Here is a 21,756-nt window from a genome sequence, read left to right as displayed (position 1 = left end):
TTCAATTAATGTCTTTGTCATTTGTTATTTTGATGCAACTCACTCTGTAACCATCTTGTATGGCTTCCAAATATCTTGATCGGATTGAAAGATTTAACACTGATTTAAACTGAAGTGCAATAGCTCATTTGGAATCAGAAGACATATAAATACAATGCCACAAAATGTTTTTCTCTGGGTTCATTTAACTTCTTATTTTGAGAGACTAGGAAGGTTAAAAATTAGTAATTTTTATTTCCCAATTTCATAAAACAAATAGCAGGAGAATGCTAATACAGTTGAGCGTGAAGCTGACTGCACGAGTTAGTTATGAATAAAGTATGTAAAACTAAACAAACACAACTTTCCTAAACCTAAAACCCATTCTGAACCAAGAATTAAGGGAACACACAGGTATGTGTAAGGTACTGTTATGTATGTTGTGCTCATTCAATCTGTCCTTAAACTGTCTAAGTAGCATCAATCCACATTAGATGCAAAGTGTAAATCACAACAAAAACATTTAAAACTCAAAGTCCATTAACATTCCAACACCTTGCTGCTGTGAGCCCAGCTCCTACAGGATAGAGCATGTGCTGAGGGACACGGGGACAGGGCCCTGTGGGAAAGGGAACTGAAAAGAAAGTCACTCAGTAGCTGTAGCTAACAATGAGCTATCAGTGGAGGAATGTGAGACAGGGAACATAACTAGAATGGAAAGCCTGCACTTCAGTTCAGCTCTGAGCCCCTGTTTACAGGACACATGCACACACCTGTGTGGATGCCTGGGCACCAGCTACGTCCTGAGCCAGGGACACCCACAGCTGGGAGCTGCTTTCACAGGACAGGAGGCCACACAAACCACACAATAAACAGGAGTTTTATGAATGTGTGCTGATGCACTGAAAGAAAGATGTGGAGTTCAAGCCCTTCTTACAGTGTTGATTATTTCACATTCAAAGGTCAGAACAGGATTTCTCAAATTCAAGATCACACTCTGTTTAAGTCAGTGGCCTTTTACAAGACAAAAGAGGGGCCCTCAGCACCTGGTTTTGGCAGATACTCTCAACTGGCAGCCTCACATTTTAAGAAACTATGCTCTGTTTGGGTAAGCAGCTCTAAATTGCAGTTCACCTTCTGCCATCTGGGCTGCAGCCCACTGCTGCTCCTGTAACAGTTTCCAGAGGTACTTACACTCCTCGCTCTCCACTCCTGCATAGTTGCCAACTTCTTTGAAGCTGATGTTTCCCAAATGCAATATTCCTGCCACTATCTGCAGTACCAGTGCCTGCTCCTCTGCAAAGATCCCAATCACGCTCATTGCATGCTGGGAAGAAAAACAAACAAATTTCCATCAGTCAAAGACTCTTGTCTTAGAAATCCTTTTAAAATGTTGGTGTTAAAAAGTAGAGTTATTCAAAGCAGTTCAGATTCCTAACACAATCAAATTTCATTAAAGCTGAGGTTTCAAAAGGTACCAGATGTTCTACTTCAGCATTTCTGTATTTTTTTAATTAAATACAGAAGCATTTACACTTTTTAGAAGATGCATTAACAAAATAAGTTCTAGAAAAAATAAACACCTGCTTTAAAGCGTCACAGTAAAAATAAATAGTTTCATTGCAAACTGGGAAACAACAAACTTAACAGACAATGATTTTATTCCTCCTGCACAGTCAGTTTCCCCACCAAGACTAAGAATTGTGAAGCTGTACTGAATGACTCTAAAACACAGCCCAGTGTCTGGCTTAGGCTGTGAATTTTGGCTACTTACTAGAAAATCCCCAGCACTCTGGGTTTTGGAGTGTTCAAAGTATATGACCACTTACAGAAGATATCCTCAACAAACTGTTTTTCTAAAATACCAAATGAGCTCCAATACAACAGTAACAATTATTTTTTTAGGCCTTTAAATGTGCTACACACATAAATGTGTTAATACATCTACTCTAAATAGTAAATTCCTAAGAACAGGACACCAGCAGTTGGCAGGTCACACAATGAACTGGCAGCAGCTCTGGATAAAGATTCCTGATCTGTGCTTTCACATCCCTTTCTCCAGCTTTTCAGCCGTACTGCTTTAAATAAGCATGGAAGGTCAGCCAGCACTGGTAATTCAGCTAAAACAGGGCACTCTTTTATAATTTTCTTCTAATGCAAGCTCCTTGTTGTGTTTGCATTTTCACATTTTTCATACTACATATTATCTGTACACATTAAATTTCATAAATTTGCACCCTTCTGAAAAAGAACAAACTGAAAATCACAATACCTTTCTACAAAACCTGTCTTCAGGGTTAATATACCTCCTATTCTTGGCAAAATACAACTAGAATAAGTTATATCTACATTAATTTCTCATTCCCACATTAGTAGATCAACATCTTTGCTAAAAATGAACAGTGAAATTAACATACATCAACCACTAAGCAAATCATATGGTAAAGAACTCACCAGTGTTTCTTGGAAATCGGATTTGTCATTGATGTCATCCACTTTGTAGGACCCAGAGAGACTCAGATAGTAATAGTAGTCCATACTGGTAATGCCAAGGCTGCTTTTCTGCTCTGAGGAGGCCCCTTCAATTAGCTGCAGAGTAAAAACCCCCAAATTAGGGATCACCCAACAATCTCCAGCAGAGATGAGCAGGTCAGAAACAGGTGACTGAGCCTGGAATTACTGGAAGCAATATGGCTGGTGCTGTGCCAGGGATGTATCCTTCCTACCTTCTGGTAATTGAGACCGGCTCTCAATTCCATTCCCACAAATGGTTTAGTTCTAACATCATAACTAATAAATAGCTGAAAATGTGACTGCCTTGAATGCCTTCCATTATCTTTAACTCATTAAGAAAAGGCAAAATGGGTTTTCCATCCACAATGAGTTCCCTAAATCCTTAGGAGTGATGCGTTTTCCGCATTTGCTGCAAGGCAGGCACAGCTGACTGCACACTCAGCATCACCTGTGGATCTCTGTGAGGACAAGCACCCATCACACTCCTCAGACCTGTGCAAAGGCCATGCAGCCATGCACAGACACGGCTGCACCAGGAAGGAACAAACCTCAAACTAGAGCTGTCAAAACAACCTCTCCAGGCCACAGGAAAAGCAGCAGGACAGGACAAATTGTACATATACCTTGGAAAAAGGAGAACACACAGCTCCCGGAGCAACTCCAGTGCCAACTCAGCTTTCCCTCCTGGCAATGGCACTTCAACTATATGTGAAGCTGGCTACTGTCACTTACAAAGCTCTGTCTTGGCCCTAGTTTTGTAGAGCTTGATTAGCAGCACTCCAGCAGGTGAGGACCACGCGCATCAGAGGCCAGTAAAGTCTTGTCAAACACAAAAACTGGGGATATTTGGACAATCCAACAAAGAGTATTATCATAAATGTCTCAGAAAAATAAACTGAGAATCAAATTTCCCCTTCACAGGAAGTATAGGCTAATACAGAGATATATAAACTGGCCTCTCTCTCTATATATATAGGCCAGTTTAAATAGAAATCTGCTGAAAAGTTCTCATTTTCTATTATATTCTCCTAGACTTTTCCATTTGGGAATTTACAATGCGTTTCCAAGCAAGGCTTTGAAATACTGCAGTATTCTGTTCTGAAAGGCAGCCAGGCAGGTCTATGGCAGATGGTGTCTCACCATGCTACTAAGCTTCCCAGCAGAGACCAGTTACCCTTGCAGTGTGCGCTCAAATCTCACTGCTTTGAGAACAACTATTCAATCAAAAGGAGAAATGGGTCCTACATACTTTACATAACTCAAAGAGGACTTAGGCACTTCTGACCTGGTAAAAAATGTGAAAACTCCTCTCTCCAGGATTCCTCATTACAACTCGAGATTTTTCCAGTAGAAAGTTGGAGATTTTCCCTCCATCTGGTTCTCCACCTGGGCTAAACTGTATTTCAAAGTATTTCCCCTGCAATAAATAATTCAAGCTGTTAAATGATTAGTAAACGCAAATCCAAAATTGTGCACTTGTACTGTATTCCAAGCAAGGTTACATGGCTGTTTCATCTTTATGGATACCTCAAGGTACAACCTAAGCTTAGACTCTTGAACCACATCTTTTCTGCATTATACAGCTCAACATAACACACCCCATGCTAATGTAAATGTAGATAGATCAGTGGCTTCTCTTCACTGCAGAGACTCTTGCTCAGTGTAAAGGAAACCATGAGGCTCACCTACAGAGCAGGTCAGTTCAACAGATTGACAACCAGGAGCAAACTGTTCTGCCTGGAAGCAAAACAAAGCCAGGTTCTCTTGCTTTCAAGGAGACATTAACTGCATTAACATTCATGTTAGCCAAGGAACACATCTCAAATTTTTAAAGTCTATGTGTAACTTTTTCAAATGGAACCTGTGGTGTGCAATTTAGTGAGCAGTCACTTCATGAGATTATCTTGACCCTTCTGGAATGACAGACTGAAGGTAATTCTTGTCTACTGCCTGTATAATATTAGTAAAGGCTGCGGCCTTGGTACTTCAAAAACTGTACCCAGTACATATAGAGAAATGCACAACCTCTACAGAATGAAACAGAAGCCTCAGACATCTACTGTGGTTCAAAACACACTTTAGATCTTATTCAGATTTACCTCACCTGTAGTAATATTATGCCCCTAAACACTCTCTGTAACAGCACAAAGAGCAAAGTCATCTCAAAGGTAGAGGGACTTACAAATCTGCTGGAGTTGTTGTTCCGTACAGTTTTTGCATTCCCAAAGGCCTCCAGTAAAGGGTTGGATTGTAGAATAATATCTTTAACATGCTAAAATTTTAGGAAATGAAAGAAATGCAAATTCAGAAATAGACATTTTTGAAGTTCTTACAGATTTTCTAAAAAAAAAAACACCCATTACATATAAATTATATATTAGAAAGGCAAGAAATACTGCATCTGTAAAAAATTTTCTCGATCATATAAGGAATAGAATCCAACAATTTTTCTTCCAGAGCTTTTAGTTCCTATTCTTGACGAAAATCCTACAAAATTAAACAAAATGCCTGAGGCTAAAACCCAGTTCTTTTGTGCATAGTTCTGCCAATCAACACAGCTGATAAACTGGCCTGTTTTTTCCATCATCTTCATTTTAGACCACATTTACACATGAACATTTAATTTTCAGGGTTGGGGGGGAGGTCTGGAACCACAACCAGTCAGAGTACCATGACATTTAGGAATCTGCCAGTGCTTCAGCAATCTGTTTTGGGATTACTGATGCTATCCAGTTGTCTTAGAAAGCAAAGTAATGTGTTACTATTGTCTCTTCATCTGGTCCTGGAAGCTTGAAACGTGAAGAAGACATCAGCTTTGGAAAAAACCCAGTGCATGCTGGGTTGTGAAAAGAAGATGGAATTTTATTTCAAAATAAATGCTCAAGGCAACCTACCAACCTCATCAACTCTAACTCTATGATTACTAAGATTTTTTAAATTTTGTACAAAAAGCTGGAATCTTTGAAATAAAATATTTACTATATAAAGTGCATTTATTGCAAAAATAACACAATGCACTCTCTCTGGATCATTCTCTTGGTTACTGAGTTATTCTCTGCAATGGTCCTAGTGTCACTGTTGCACAAAACTAGGCAAAAAGAACACTCTCAACATCAGAGTCTGCAATAAAGCAAAAATTAGAGTAAGCATTCAACAGCAGTGAACTGGTAAAACTACCAGTGCCTGTCAGTGAAGGATTGACACTGTAGTATCATCAAGGGAATTTTTATGGCTATTTCACTCAATTAGCCTTAGTTCATAGATAGAACAGACGCCAACAGTACAGTTATTAACAAAAGCAACTATTTGTTCTTTCAGGCAGTTTTCACACACCGTAATTGTGCCTAGGTAACCTCATCAAACAAGATGTTTTTGCTGTGCCTCTTTGATGTATACATAAATCAGAAATTTAAAGGAAGTAACAGAAACCCAAAAAGCCAAGTCAGTTTTCAATAAAATGCCAACACAGGAGGAAAACACCAAACATCTACTGAAAGGATTGATTGTTCTTATTCTGGTTTAGATCAATTAAAGTACCTCCTACCACTGAACTAAAAAAAAAAACAAAAACAAAACAAAACCAAAAACCAAAGACAAAGCCCACCCGTCTTGCAGATGCAATTCAGCACAAGAGCTGCAGCACCTGGAGCAGAGCTGATTCTGGCCCTGTAGCTGTCCCTGCCATGGCTCCCATGCAGCATTCTGCAGGTGAGCAAAGCTGCCCAGCCCAGGGCTCTCTGCCTTGGGGCCCACGTGTTTCTGGATGCTCATCCCCAAGATACCCAGGTCAAAAGAGCCTCTGATCTGTCAGTGTCTGTCCCAACACTCTTTGTCATTCCACCTCTCAAGGGAATCTTCAGACTAAGCTCATGCTTCATTATTATTGTGCATCAACTCACCTGTACTTTAGGACCACCTCCTGAAATTTTGGAGATATAACTCATGATATATTTAGCAGCTACAGTCTTTCCAGCACCACTTTCCCCACTATAGAAAAAGAAACACAAAAATGTACACATCAGTTTTTAAGTTACTCTACAGTGGGGTCATTTGAAGTTCATCTTGTCCAACCAAGGTGAATTACCTCAATTAAATACACCACATTGAGACTGAGTAACCTGGTAATACAGAACTGTGATACAGTGTGGTAGCATGGCACTTGGATATGCCTGTGAGTACAGAACTCTGAATACAATACACCATCTTGCATGGACACCAGAACCTCTGTGAGACTGCATGCTCAGAAAAGTACATACATCTACTTAAACCAAGATGCTGAAAAGAGAATTTGTGTGTTAAAGACTCAATTCCCATCTACATTTAGGGGGATTTCAGGTCCTGACACAAAAACTAATTTGAAAATATGAGTTGTGCATGCCATGCCAGATACCTACTTCATTTTAGTAATTTTTTGTTTTAGGTGTTCCTGAATAAAATAATGAGGCATTATTAATCACATCCTGAATGACGGAAGAACTACCTTCCTGTTCCTATGCCTCTTGACACAGGCTACAAGAAGTCTTAATATCCCATACTAGCTCTCACAATTCCTTCCTTCCTTCCCTTATAATATTTCACTTCAATGGTGAATGGTGTTTACAGCATCAGCAGCTTTGCCCTCTTGCAATCAAAGTTTCTCAAGAGGGAAGGAAGATTGGCATGCCAGACAATCCAACCTCCCTTCACTTCATCCCTTAAAGCTTCTTCCCTTCATTTCATCAAAATTCCTCCAGACTTCATGAACCTCGGTGCAAGTCGTCTCTGACCTTAATGCATTTCCCCTGAGCAGGACAACTACACCAAAGCAAAAAGAACAACACACAGATGTTGGGTCAATATCACAAGAAGAGCTAAAATAGCACAGATTTTCACAAAAGATAAAACTATCTTTAAACTCCTGAATAATTTCTGTGAATGTTGTTGACTCTTCTATCCTGCACCCACTTGTTCCTGGATATGGATCAAATGCACATCTTTTCCTGCACAAATTTTAGCCACATCTGCCAAAGAAACATCAGCATGTCCTGTACAGGAAAGGGACTCACTGAGAACAAACAATTCAGAACTCCTTATCAGCATGACTAATAGACACATTTTTAAAGGTTTCATTCTGGAAAAACTCCCCAAACTGCCAAGCTGCAAATGTAATTTTACATCTTTAAAGCTTCCAAACAATACAGAAATACCAAAAAGCTCTTGAAAAATTGTTTTCCCAGAAATGTTTTCATGCTCTTGTCTTCTCTTGACTACAGCTTTACAGATCAAACTGAAAACCTGAAAGGGTGAAAAAGTACTTACTGAGCACCCATCTGTGGAGCACAGACCGTAATTATTATTATTCTTCTGAGTCACCTTTTCCTAACAACCAAGAAAGCCTGTATTATACATATCTATTACATTCACAGGGACAGATTTTGATGAATGGCAAACTGCTTTTAGAAGTTCAAATCATGAATAGCTCAATAATTAAAATAACATTTCTTCAAAATCTGTTGGCAGTAAATTTGTTCTTCCTGTTGTAAAACCAGACAAACCAACTGAACCTGAATCATCTGAGCTTACAAATTGCAGTTTTCAGATGAGTACAGGGGAGGATCCAGGGCCAAACACTGAATAAATCTGATCTGGTATTATTTATCACACAGTAAAAATATAACAGGTTTCTGTAAGATTTTTCTTCACTGTATCCATTATCCTTCTCCTTGCTCAAATTAAGTGTGGCTTGTATTTTTTACTCCACAGTGTCTGCCACAGTATTGCCCTGGAGCAATAAGGCTTTATTGTTAGCCTCCGTTTCAATGTCAGTGGTCCTTTCCAGTAAATTAATTTGTCCAAAAGACTGTCTTCCAGAGTTTCTTTAGATTTATGCATGCATACAATGTTTTTCAGCTTTAGGCTTTTATTGATCAAAGACCAGCAAATTGCTCCAATTAAACAAGACTAAAACAAGAAGATGCATTATTTATGAACCTATGTAGCTTTATCTGATGGGATGGTATCCTGTCCCCAGTAAAGCTCAGGTATTCAGGGAAATTGTAGCATTCCTGCCAAATGGTTCTCATGCAGCTGCTACATATAAATCTTATTGCTCTGCTGCTATTAACACTACTTTAAGAAGATGTAAGAAACATCTAACTTGGTAGTTTGAAGTGTGCTGGAAGTACAGAGGTTTTTAGAGCTTGAAAAATTTCTTAAAATGACTTGAAGTGGACTCTGTGTGTGACAATTTTCTCAGAGACTTTTCTTGCTAAAAATAAAACTAGCACATAGCCTCAATCACTACCAAAAATTATAATGCTTTGAAAGAGATATTGTTTCTTCTAGCACTATTTGCCACTTCAGAAAAATTATATTTTCTTCCACAAAGCCGGTTAATACTTAGCTGAAATCAGAGTAAGACTACAAACGCAGAAGGAAATGTTTTTGCTCCTTGCTTCCTTCCCAGAGGAAACAATCAGTAATTAGAGAAGCAAGATCCAATACACAGCATCATCCTTCTCTCTAAAATTAATTTTTGGAGTGACATTTAATATGGTATCCATGGCTGTAGAACAATACAAGTGATGCTTATCTACATTGACAGGACAATGTAGAAATTTTAATACCAAATATTTATAAAGAATTCTTGGATCTGCCAGTAAAGAACACTGTATATGTAAAATACTCTGATGTATTTGGATAAGTTCTTTAGTTTGTTTACATGGAAAATTTACTTTCTGCAATTATGCTCAGAGAAAGCTCAGTAGCATGATTTCAGTGAAATATTTTTCTCTTCTGAATCAGAGCTTTAACCTAAATTACCTTACAGTGTTAGACTTACGTTTCTACCACTTTCTCAATAAAATTCAGCTGTATTTCCCAGGTTCTCTCCAGAATGATCAGACATTTGAGTCTTCTGGAAAGCTGAGATATAGAAGCTGACTAGAAATCTCATCTTGAATTTTGAGCTTAATAGATTTAAGATAGACTTGAGCTGCTCACTAAAAGCAGTTTAGGTGGTAAATGATCTTTTCATTAACTCCTATTTGTACTGTATAAGATGTATTGCCTTTTCAGATATGCAGTCATCATACACTGTTTTCCTGGACTCAAATGTTGCCACACAAATGGCAAATGTAAACTAAAACTACAAACAAGAAAAACTGCTCCAAGGCAACGACAACATCTCCTGGCAGGAATCAAAGTGGAAATAAAGTCTTCAGTTTTATAGAAAGGTAAAACCTTAACAACACTCTGAAGAAATGCATTTATTGCTACGTAATAGAAAAATACTAATCATAACCTCCACTCTCTCAATAAAAGGACACTGATAGCCCAAAAGGAATTAAAGGCACAAGAGACAATTCTTCATAATTAAAATCTTGACTGGACAACTCCTCGTTGATAGTCTTGAAGGGCTGCCATGCCACACAGGGCAGAAATGCCAACAGTCTGTTTTAATTGCCACCAACGAGCTTAGTTCGAGAAAGGTCTAAATTAAATATCATGCCTCAGTAAAACAAACTGAATGAGAAATAAATTCCAGTGTAGCCGTGCTACCCCTGTGAGTGAATTTCCTCTGCACTGCTGCCCATGCACACAGAGCCAGGGAAGACCTGGGGCCACTGCTCCCTCTTCCCACCTAAGCACACCTTGCTCCTGGACTTAGCCCAGCCCAGAGGCAGCCCATGAATAATCTCATTGTTTATTTACTCTGCAGCAGCCATGCAAAGCAGCTCAGCTGGGATTAGACATTAGACAGACGTGTGCACTCCATAACATTCTTAACACATGCAAATATGCTGGAATTTCTCAGCTAATGAAAAAGCCTTCCCTGACCTTGGAAAGGTTGTTTGGTAACAGTTTTTCTTTTTAAATTAGTATTATCATATGAAAACAGATCATTTTTGGTTGCCACCTAATCCAGAATTTCCGAGAACTGCAGATTTTGCACACACTGAGAGAAGTTTCACTCTGCACATACAAAATGCACACTTCTAAGAGCATTCAAGTACATCATCCAGCCTTCAAGTACAAGAACTCTCAAGTAAAATTAAAGCTTTAAGTTTGTATCTCAGATCTGCATCTCAGAACTCTCTCAATGTGACTCTCTGCATGCATTGCACTGTGAGGCATAGCACAGGATCAAAAAGTAGGGTTTTTATTCACAATCCACAGGAGCTCAAAGATTTTCACTATAAATTTAGCTTCATGTGAAACATCCCACTCTCTGGGATGTTACTTTTTATGCCAAAAGCAAAATCCCAATTTTAGCCATTCGTAACAGGCCTCAATTTAGACTGCATGTGTCTAATAAACTTCAGCAGAGCAATAGGTATCAGCTCTCCAAAGACAAGGACTGAGCTCAGAGAACAATTCAGCCATCCCAGTGACAGGCAGGAGAGCTCTGGGCTTTTTATTTCCTATATATCCCAGGGGTCTAGGAGCAGGAAGACCCTCCTTGGATCCAGCAAACTGTTACCACCTGCTTGGCCTCCCCAGGTGTAAAATCCCTGCACAGCCCTGGGAGGCCCCACCCTGCTCTGGGGACAGGCAAAAGGAGCTCCAGGTGCTCTGCACTGCAGCTCCCTGTCCAAAGGGACAGAGGTCCCAGCTACAGGATCCTGCAGTTCTCCTCTCCACACATCTTCCTTTATCACACACCACCTGGAAACCCCACAGCTGAGAACAAAGCATAACTCTGGTCCCAAAATTCACTTTGACTGTCACTTAAATAATGCCTGTCATTAAAGAAAATTAGTAATAATTCTACAGTGAATTCCATCAGTTAATAATTAAAATAGATTAACAGTGAAGATAAAATTAATTTCCCTGCACCTCTCGCCTTCTGTCTCTGAGTGAATGCAAGTAGAATTCCAAAAGGAACAAAAGACCATGATAAATGTAGTCCATGTGGGATCACTGGATTTAACAGTACTGGTTGTACAGCTGTTAATCCAGCCCCCTCATGTAGTCATTCAAGCTGTTGTAATTTTGGTATTGGACAAGAAACTGGCTGTGTGAGTAAGAGATTTCTTGTGGTTAAGCTATCATCAGGATTGGAAAACAAAAAGAAGGGTCAGAAAATACTTAGCTATCCCAGAAAATCCAAAAATGTTAATGTGGTCAGAAGATTTTTCAGGATATAATCAACTTTTCTACTTCTTCAAGTTAAAACACTGTAAGAAGATAAAATAGTTTTTACCAATCTTTTTCTTACCTAATAATGACACACTGATTTTCTCTGTCAATAATCATGTTTCTGTACATGCTGTCTGCAAGAGCATAAATATGTGGTGGGTTTTCATACTGTGCCTAGGAGGGGAAATAAAGAATAATTTTTCAAGACAGCATTAAAAAATTAAGAAAGAGCAAAATAAATTTGCATTTAAATTGGAAGAGATGTTTCTCTGGAAAAAATAATTCCAAATAGCACTTTATAGTGAACTTTCCCCAAGAATTCTTTGGTGCATTTAATAAAACCAAACTGAAGTCTCTAGACTTTGCTAGTGAACTTTCTCTCATCCATAATTTTCTCCTAGAAATACCCTATTCTAAAAATGGCTTCCGCTGGAAATGTATGACTTGTGCAAAGGAAACGCACAATTTAAGCCTATCCCACCAGTAGTCATGTGCTAACAATGCTCTGGTGCCTCAGGTCCCATTTTCATCCACTGGGCCATCCAAACCAACAGCTGTCCTGAGTGGACATGCTCAACTCAAGTAGGAAATTGAATTTTAAGACCCTAATGTGTCTGTGCTAACTCATTCTTCAAGCTGTATTTTCAAAAGTGGCATCTAATTTTGGCACCTCACTTTTTTATTGTTCTTGTCCAGTTAGAGAGTTCTGAAATCACAGTCTCCAAATCCACTAATGGCCATTTTGTGCATATGACAGCTTAAAAACTGCCTTTGCAGGAGCAGGGACATGTCAAGGAGAGATACATAATATGGATTAGAACTAATCAATACAAGTATTTTCTTGAAATACTGATCTTGCATTGCAGGGAATTCAATCTGAATACTCATTTCTATAGCAATGACTATCTGCCAAGTTCTCCCAGGCCAGCACAATGCTATCAAATCCAGAAACAAATGCTTCCCAAAGTTAAACTGTGCAGAATAATATTTGCAAGCCCCAGAATACTGCACAGTATTTTAGACTGCTTTACTTACTGCTCCTTGGTACATTTCAATTTCCTTTTCCCCAAAATATGGCATTTGCTTGAAAGGATTCACAGAGATAAGTACAGAGCCAATGTATGTCTGCATTCAAAAGAAGTTAAGGTAACAACAGTTTCATAAAGTATCATCTTACTACTAACAAAAAAGAACTTTTCCATCTATTACATAATACTTCAAATAATAGTAAAAACCACCACAGTTTACAATTGTTAATAAAAATTAAATTAGCAGGCTTACAAGAAAATAAACATACCATTCAACTGGAATGTTTCTGTGTTATCCTATTTTAGAATAATCTAAGTACAGAACCACGTATTAAATGCCAAAACATGACACACCTTGAATAAAAATACAGAAAGGAAATCGCCCACTTGAACTGGTTTCAGTCCTTTCTAACTAAAGAGGTCATATTGTCAGCATTAGAAAATATGGGTTTGACCTTTGCAGAATACAGTGCAGTGACACATTCTGATCTCACAGGACAGTGCTGAGCAAGCAGAGCTGGATGGAAACGGCCACTGCTGAGCTAAATTAGACAACTGCTGAGCTGCACGCACTGGGGGGTGCTGGGGGAGTTGGGTAATTCAGTCTGTGGTGTTATTTTATGAGTGGAACTATTAACAGCCCCTCAGAGTCCTCTCCTGCAGGCTGCTCTGTGCCACTACACTCATTTTCAAGCCATTAGATTTTTTGCAATGTTTTTAAAATGGTATTTCATTCTGCATTCAGCTGCACATGCTCTGCATTTCAAATACTTCATAAACCTTTGGAACTGCAGCTGCAGTGTACACATAGGAAGCACCTGATAGTAAGTCACAGGTATCAATATCACTTTTCATTGAGCTGGGAGTTAGCAATGAACCTATGTCTGTGGGTTCAAAATGTTGTACTGTAGGTTTCATTAACAATCTGGAATTGTTCACAGGCAAACTTGCTATCTAAGCTTTCTGTACAAAGTAGAAAAATTAACAAATCTATCCTGCTGGATTGTCCTATGTAGGAATCTCCTACTGTGGTGCCAAGTCACAAAAGGTAATGTGTTAGAGAAGAACTGTAACTCCATTAACATAATTTCTGTAATACTAATTTGAAATGCTTTCTTTATACATTTTTAATTTTATTCAAAACAAGTGACAACATCTGGGTCTTGGATATAATAGATCAATTACTCATTGTGTCAGTATAAACACTTGAAGTGACAGTTTTCTGTTGGTAAACAATACCAGCATTTTCTGGGATGATTCTGTCATCTCTGTACAATGTAGCACTGAAAAATGTTCATTCATGAGTGGACATGCAAACAATTCAAATATTCAAGAGATGATCTCCATCTCTGAATGAAAAGCCTTCACAGAACCGCAAAAGGAGTATTTCTCCCTACATAAGGGAAGATTGATCCCTCAATGTGACCACGAGTTCCCTTGGAAAACACTCTTACTCCATCTTCAGTAGAAAGATCATCTCCATGTTAATCTCACTGTTTTGAAAAAAAAGAAAAAGCAAAAAACTTTCTTCTGCACACACTGAAGTCTCTGTGCACACACTGCAAGGAACATGCAGCGCTCCACGGGCCAAAAGCACTTGTGCTACCACCAGGAAGGATTCTACAGAGTGTCCCTGTACTACAGTCTGCCAAATACTGTGCAACTTCATCATGCTCCTATAAAGCAGTTTTAATAATAGTGCAGTACTTCAGTCAACAGAGGGTCCAAACCCATGTTCACACACAGATTAGAAACCTCTGCAGTTCGTGATGGAAACAACTGCAACATGAACTTTCCTCTATCAGTTCCTTGCTAAATTGAGCTGCTATGTATAGCTCTTGACCATCTGTCAAGAATATATGGAAACAGCTAGATCTTATATTTCCTCCCCTCTCTGCTAAAATATGTTAAGTTCTTCAATGAAACTATTCTCCAGATACAACTAGGAAGTATGAAAACCTGGCTAAAGCAGAAGGAACTGCATAGCTTTCTAGTACATCATCACTGACTAGAATTTACAAAATTCATTACTGCAGCTCATGTTACATTGTAAAAGCTGAAAATGAAATAGGGACTATTCTTATATTAAGGAATTGCTTTCATGTGATTTTTTTTTTTAAAAAGCAAGCCTTGAATACTGAAGTCTGTTCTTCCTGTTAGGTTGCAGGTTCCAGTATTTAAATTTTCATATTTTTATTAATCATAGAAAAAAATTAAGTGAGAACACTGAAGATATACAGATGTTGACATATTTACCTGTTTCCATCATCCCATGATTCAGAGTATTAAGAATTACAGAATAAGCTGTAAACAGGGCTATGTCACAGAATAATTCTGGAGGTATAGAAGGCTCCACAAAACCAACAAAGGATACAAAAATATAGTCATCCATGTATCGTTTCTTCAGGTTCTCCACTATGGAATCCTCAGATATTTTGGAAAGCAGGACCATATCATCCACTCCACTGTGCTTGACATTGTGGCTCTGCCAGTGGTATCTGTAGTGTCCTTTGCTGCCCTGCAGGAAAGTACAGTGAACATCACAAAGGTTACTACATTTCTCATCAGCACTAAGTAACTGAAAACCATAATTCAAATTCCAACTCCCCAAATGTTTTTCTTTCATTGAACTCTATTCCTTGATCCAGGCATTCTATGAAAGCATACCTAAGTGGTGTCAGCTGACTTGCCTCTGCACTGTTAAAGAATTGCACTGGCCTCCAGAACTAGAAGGTAATTCCATGGGGGTTTGCGACCACCTACACACAGAATGAATTTCAGATGGCAGACATTTTTAAACCTAGTAGGAAAAAAACCCCAATTATTCCCACTGAGATGCAGCTATTGGAAGCTAAGGATGCAAAAATTACTCTCCTACATTGTAACTATTAGCAGTGAGGATAATTACCATCACCACAATGAATTCCTCATCCTTTACAGTCTTTTAAGTCAAAGTTACACATAAGGTGTTACTGGTAGGGAAGCTGTGAGCCTGCTGCAGTGAAGTATTCAGGGATGTTCTGCAAATTGTGTACCCCAGCTTGTCGGCTGCATGTCTTCACAGTCCCTTTTGATCTGTTAGTCACCATGCTTAATGACATCTAAATAGATACTCTCTCCCCACACTCAGAGACTACTATTTCAGGATGCTACTAAAACATGTGACATTTCATGCTGTACCACTTGAAATCAAAATCTGTTTTTCTTCCAGCTGATTTGAACAGTAGTTTGGTTCCATGGATACACCCACAAACCGATTTAAATCCAGTTGACATCAAGGCTATTAATTCAGCTATAAATCTGCTCTCCAAACCCAAACCTATTTTCTGTAGCCTGGCAGACAATGCTAATGGAGTTCTGATCTCTTCACTTTTTCTACTTAATTTTTACTTACACAGTACTGAAATCAGTGGTGCTGGAATTACCACATTTAACACTGAGAAGTGATTAACTATGCTGTCAAGAAGATGTGGACCACAAAACGCCAATTCTGCAAATTCCCCATATTCTTTAATGCTACAATTTGTAACAATGTGATTTAACTACAGTGCTCTGGTGTACTTTATCCAGGAACAAGTCACATTCACCAGGATACCAGCAATTTATTATTACAAAGTACATTATTTTATTCTGCAAAAATTTCACAGATTAAAGAAGAAAATTTAGGTACTCTGAATACTTCAGCTGCATTGGTATTTTGAAATAGGACATCAGCAACTTACAGAGGGGGCAACTTTTGTGTGTTCTGCAGGAGCAAATGACCCACACAACTTCACTAGCACCAAGTGCTGCGCCAGGCCTACCAGCTTGGCTTCATGTCGACAGACATAAAAGACCAACTGGATTTTTACCTCAAGTTAAATTAACTTCCACTAAACCCTGCTACTGCAGACAGCACAGAAGCTGTAGGCTTTATGGGCGTTTTCTCTTAAGCCTCCAGCCACTGCTATCCTGATGCAGATCCATTACTGCCAAGGCCAGCGGAGAACAGTTGCAAACTTAAATCAAAAGAATGCTTTCAAATATAGCACAGTAGAAGTGAATATGTCCGAAAACACAATCTCAGCAATTTGCTTGAATGTACATGACATTCAATAAAATAATACCCTTAAACTAGCTTAGCTTGTGTGAACCTTGTTGATTTTCTATCTGTACAATGGAAGCAGTGATCTGGAAGCACTGAGAAAACAAAGAATCAATTTTTTAATTGTCATAAAGCATATGACTGAAAATATTAGTTGAAGCTTGGGTTTTGGAGAAAACAGAAGTCCAGTGCAGAAGAATAATTTCCTTCAGTGTACTCATCAGCTTATTTGTGATATTACACTTGGAAAAAGGAACTGGCAGGATGAACAAAAATGTACAGTATCAAAATAAATATGGATAATTAGATTGTTCACAAAGCTACACAGTGGTTTAGTATCGGATAAGGGAGTAAGCTACAGAAAATGTGTAAGAAATGAGACTGGGAAAACAATCAAGCTTCCCTTTGGAAGCCATGGCATCAGACCCAGTGAGCTCAATGAGCACAAAGCTTGCAAAGCCACGGGACACATGGAAAATGTGCACACTGTCTGCAAAACAGCAGCTTTATGCAAGTCACTGACTGTGATTAAGCCACACACAGGACCAGGCCAAAGGTTCTTCCCCAAAAGCACTGGGAGGCAGCAGGGAAGCAAGAGGGCAGTGCCAGGGCAGCCCAGCTCCCCTGAGAGCAGCCCTGCCCTGCACTCCTGCCCAGCTCTGACAGCAGCAATCAAAGCCGAGAGCAGCATGACCACACACACTGCAAACGTGCAGACAGGTTCAACAAAAAGGCAGCAGCCTAAACACCCAGTAAAGCAGCAGCACTAAACAGCTGAGAGTCATGGCAATAAGTAGTTCACATTAAAATTGTAACTCAGTTTAAATGGCAGTGTCATAGCAGTTTGGAATTACCCTTTTCCTTTCAAAACACGGCCTTACATTCAAATGTGCAGAGAAGCAGAAAATCACCACCAAATTATTGTCAGACTTCTCCCTGGGATCTAGAAATAAGCCCAAGCTTCAGTAGTGCCTGACCAGCCGTGTTTAAGTTTTGCTCTCACTCTTCCCTCTCCAGGAAGGTAACACCAGTGGGACGGCTACGCACAGTGACTACCACCTCTCTGTCTGGGCAACAAAATAGGGAGTGTTTTATCTAGAGGACAACACCCACTCCCAAGTTCTTGCTCTTCCAAGCATGAGCAATGACTATTATAGAGTCTAACCTGAACTTAGCAACTTCCATCACTTCCAACCTTGTCTAGCTAATAAGGTTCAAAACTGTTTTTTTAGTTTTGAAATTAAAAAAAAATAATTTTTTTTAAAGTTTTAAAATTTTCCTATGATCAACCACCTGCAAGAACTTCACATTTTGCATTATATAAAAGCATTTATATAAGCAATTTATAAAATTAATTCTTCATCTTACTCCAGGCTGCATATTTTCCAAAGGTCAAGGCTAGATGCTTAAAAACTACCCTAATGATTTCTTCTTATTGCATGTTTCTTGAGAATTTAAGCTTTTGTTTTACCCAGAGCTTTCCACCATCCAGATAAAAAATGCAGCACTCTCATCTGGAGACAATTTACACCTGAGCTAGTTACCTGGTCTCCACTGGAACCTGCTTTGCAGGGTGCACTCAGGCTAATTCACTCAGCTGCTAATTGCCCTCTGTTGTCCAGCACACTTCTCCCTCCACCCCTCTCCAGAGGGATCATCCAGACACAAGGCCAGGTCTCCTTGGCCTGCTTGTGTCCTCCTGTCCCAGAAGGTTCTTCAGGGCCGGCAGCACAAGGCTAGCAGAGCTGCCCCACACCTGATGCTCCAGCAGCCCCAGCCAGGAGCTGTAACTCCGAGAGCTCCCCTGGGACACGGTCAGAGCTGGCCAAGGAGCCCGAGGTCCAGCCCTGGGCCAAGCCCTGAGGTCAGATGGCAGCAGATGGGGACTTGGCTTCTCTTAGGTTTTCTCAGTGAAAGGTGTGCTCTAACTGTACAGTAAGTAAGCAAATAAAAAGTGTGTGTCAGCACTAACAAAGCCTGAGCGGCTGGAAAAAGATGAGATTGGCAGATTAGGAAAAATACAAAACAAAACACCAACCCCAAAACAAAAACACATCTCAACAGGCTGCAAAAAGCCACAGAAGTGGAAACACCAGTGTAGAACAACCTGGCTGCCAGGCCTCCCCCAGGCTCTTCCCGGGCTTCCAACCCCAGCATCTGACGTTGCACAGGGAGTGGAGGCTGGAGTGCAAGGCTGCAATTAAAGGCGTGTACCACACTGCTGTCAGCTGTTATTATTCATTTGGTTGCTGTTTTAGGCTCAAGATCAGATCTGCTCTGCACTGACAAGAATAATATTTATGAGTCACAAGCTGACCCCGTGAGCCGCAGCCTGAGGGGGGGCACGGCACCTGAGCCCTGACACCCAGGAACCTGCAGAATCCACTCTGCTCTCACTCTGAGCATGTTCCTGAACTCCCACTCACTAACAGATTAACACAACTGCTACATTAATACCAAGAAAGGGGATGCAAAATATATTCTATGTACTATACACTGTCTATGCTTCCTGCACTACTTTTGGTACTGGCACTACAATATGGTTAAAGCAGATCATTTTGTATAGAATGAATAAGTATTGATAAGAAATTTATTTACAGAATTTATTTTTGCTGCCCTCCACCTTGTGTTACAGTCTCAACTGCTGGTTTCTTATTTTTGCTTTTATTATTGTTTGTATATTCTTTCATTATCCTAAGGAACATGTATTTGATGTAGCTATAAAAAGATAGAGTCATGCTGTGTCACAACATGGGTTTTCTTTTAACTGGAAAAAAAAAAAGCAAATATTTTTGTATTTCAAGGTGTTTAAAAATAGAACATCTAAAAATAAAGCACTAAAAACAAGGGATCAGAAGAGACTGTATATTCCGTGCCTGAGAACTTTCTTACTCTTTGTCCATCAGAACTCTCGCTAAACTACAACCACCTACATGGCATCAATAATCATTCTTCATTCCCACAAAGGGAAGAATTGCCACTCTGAATCTCTGACAGCTTTTTTCAGTAGCAAACACTAATGTCCCATCACAGTGCAGAAGGGATTCTCAGCCTCCACGAGGAAGTAGGAGTGTCAAGTGATCACAAGCATGACCTTTTCTTCTGACACAGTAGAAGTAGCACTGCACAAAATCCTTGTAGTTCTGGAGCATGTGCCTACCTCCTCAGCTCAGTATTATGAATACAACAGTAAATGAGACACACACACCAGCCAAAGATGTCACAAAACTGACAAAGCTGCACACCATTTACTTTAGACCTGACACAATGCTTCTATCAAAAGAGGCCTATCACCAGTCCCATATAGACATCATTTGTATCAGTTTTTCCAGCTAACAAGAAAATAAGAAGGCCCACGGCTTTCTGAGATGATATCATCTGTCAAAATTAGCAAACTTGTCTAATCCACTTATGAGGAATCTTTCACATATTTCTAAAAAACGAAAGGGTCTGCCGTTCCCAGAGAATATTGCAAAAATACTTAATGTTAATTTTGGTCCTTGACTGGGATAATCAAAACAGAGAAGCTATAGTGAACAAATGGGCTCCAAAATAGCTCTTGTATATCTTATGTTAGAAAAAATACTTATTGGCTTCAATGATGTGACCATATTTCTGAAAGGAAATTGAAGGAAGACAGCAGAAGCAGCAAGATGGACAAAGATAAAAGGCCATTTATTTAAATTTAACATGAGGAAAATATCAAGAGAGATGAAAAGCAGTGCTTAAAGATTTGAGGAAATAGCAAAGCAAAAATACTAAGCATCTAAGCAGCAGGATAGACATCTTAGAGAACTAAAAATACCAAAAATGTATTAAGGAATGGAAACTACTAGCAGGTTAATATAAAAAAAAAAAACTCAGTCAGGGAAATATAATACTGAGAAAAAAATTCTGGGGAGAAAAGTCAAGAGCTCTCACTGTTTGCCCCACAACAGGGGTGGATTCAGCCCAACATGACCTGAAGGACTGATCCCAGAGCTGGTTACAGGCTGCAGGAGATCCCAGTGGTCCAACCACCTGCTCCCATCAGCTCCTGTGCAGTGGCTGCTGCCCCAGCAGGGCCTGGCCCCAGGGCAGCTCTCCACCATCACCTCCTGCTCTGGGTTCTGGAGCCAGGGAGCGCCAGGCTCCACCTCCCTCAGCCAGGGCTGGGAAGAGGAGATGTGACAGCAACCAGAGCCTGCTCATCTGGACAGCAAATGCACACTCTAACACACAACAGGAGTTATGAGAACATGGGAGTCTACAGGATTTACACATCATGCTCATTTTCAGGAGTCAAAAACTGCATTGGCATTCTTCTAAGATAAGCTCATCTAAGAGCTTTATTGCTTATATGCTCTAAGATAAGTAACAGGACATTACCAAAAGAGAAGGTATTTCAGTATTTGATCACAAGGCTCAACCATTCCATCAGGATTATCAGTATTTCACTAAACGTTTTGAAATATTGTTTTTAATAAGGCACAGCTACACAACAGACAAAAATAAAGACAGGAATGAGCTCAGAAGTGGATCCTGCAAACATGCCTAAGATTCTGAAACAAGTTACAGAGACTGCAGGCAGATACTGGGAAGTAGTTAATGAACTGTGAACTCCTATTTGCTTATCCCACAAGCCTGTTGGGCGGCTTTGTCCTGATGTTTCAAGAAATAACTTTCCTAAGGAAATTAAATACTGTTAACAATTTAATATGGCTGACTTGTTCTTACATATTTATTGTCTTACTTCACTTATTAAACAGTCTCCAGGGCTGTCTGAAGTCTTACTCCTTGTGGTACGAGCAGCAAGCTTTCCTGGGACTGGTGGATCAGTAGAGGCCCTGGCTGCCTTGCAATAGCAACTTTTATTCCATGTATGTGTGTGCATATACACCACCACAATCCCCTCTGTACTGCCACCATAGCACTGAGCAGCATTCACGCACACTAACTCTTGATCTCTGAGTTGTATGTGCAGTTTACATCTGTATATATATATCATACAATTTATGAAATGTAAGAGATAAGTTACAACAAATATTTTCA

General features: G+C 39.6%; 1 protein-coding gene across 3 annotated transcripts in view; it reads right to left on the bottom strand.

Annotated features, from left to right (window-relative positions):
• MYO1E (myosin IE) overlaps positions 1-21,756 on the bottom strand; it is a 75,240-nt gene that overhangs the window by 30,452 nt on the left and 23,032 nt on the right. For 2 of the 3 annotated variants that reach the window (XM_085588213.1, XM_085588212.1), the window contains exons 2-9: positions 15,016-15,159; positions 12,649-12,738; positions 11,693-11,787; positions 6,393-6,480; positions 4,676-4,765; positions 3,779-3,910; positions 2,434-2,568; positions 1,174-1,306 (exon numbers count right to left, since the gene is read on the bottom strand). In XM_085588213.1, coding sequence (XP_085444339.1) covers positions 1,174-1,306; positions 2,434-2,568; positions 3,779-3,910; positions 4,676-4,765; positions 6,393-6,480; positions 11,693-11,787; positions 12,649-12,738; positions 15,016-15,159 — 907 coding nt within the window. Of the gene's footprint in view, positions 1-1,173; positions 1,307-2,433; positions 2,569-3,778; positions 3,911-4,675; positions 4,766-6,392; positions 6,481-11,692; positions 11,788-12,648; positions 12,739-15,015; positions 15,160-21,756 lie in introns of those variants that run through there. The other variant, XM_085588214.1, reaches the window with a different exon arrangement.

Source organism: Lonchura striata, chromosome 10 (assembly GCF_050655825.1).
Source record: "Lonchura striata isolate lonStrDom1 chromosome 10, ASM5065582v1, whole genome shotgun sequence".
In the NCBI taxonomy this organism is placed as follows: Eukaryota; Metazoa; Chordata; class Aves; order Passeriformes; family Estrildidae; genus Lonchura; species Lonchura striata.
This window is presented reverse-complemented; position numbering and strand designations above follow the sequence as displayed.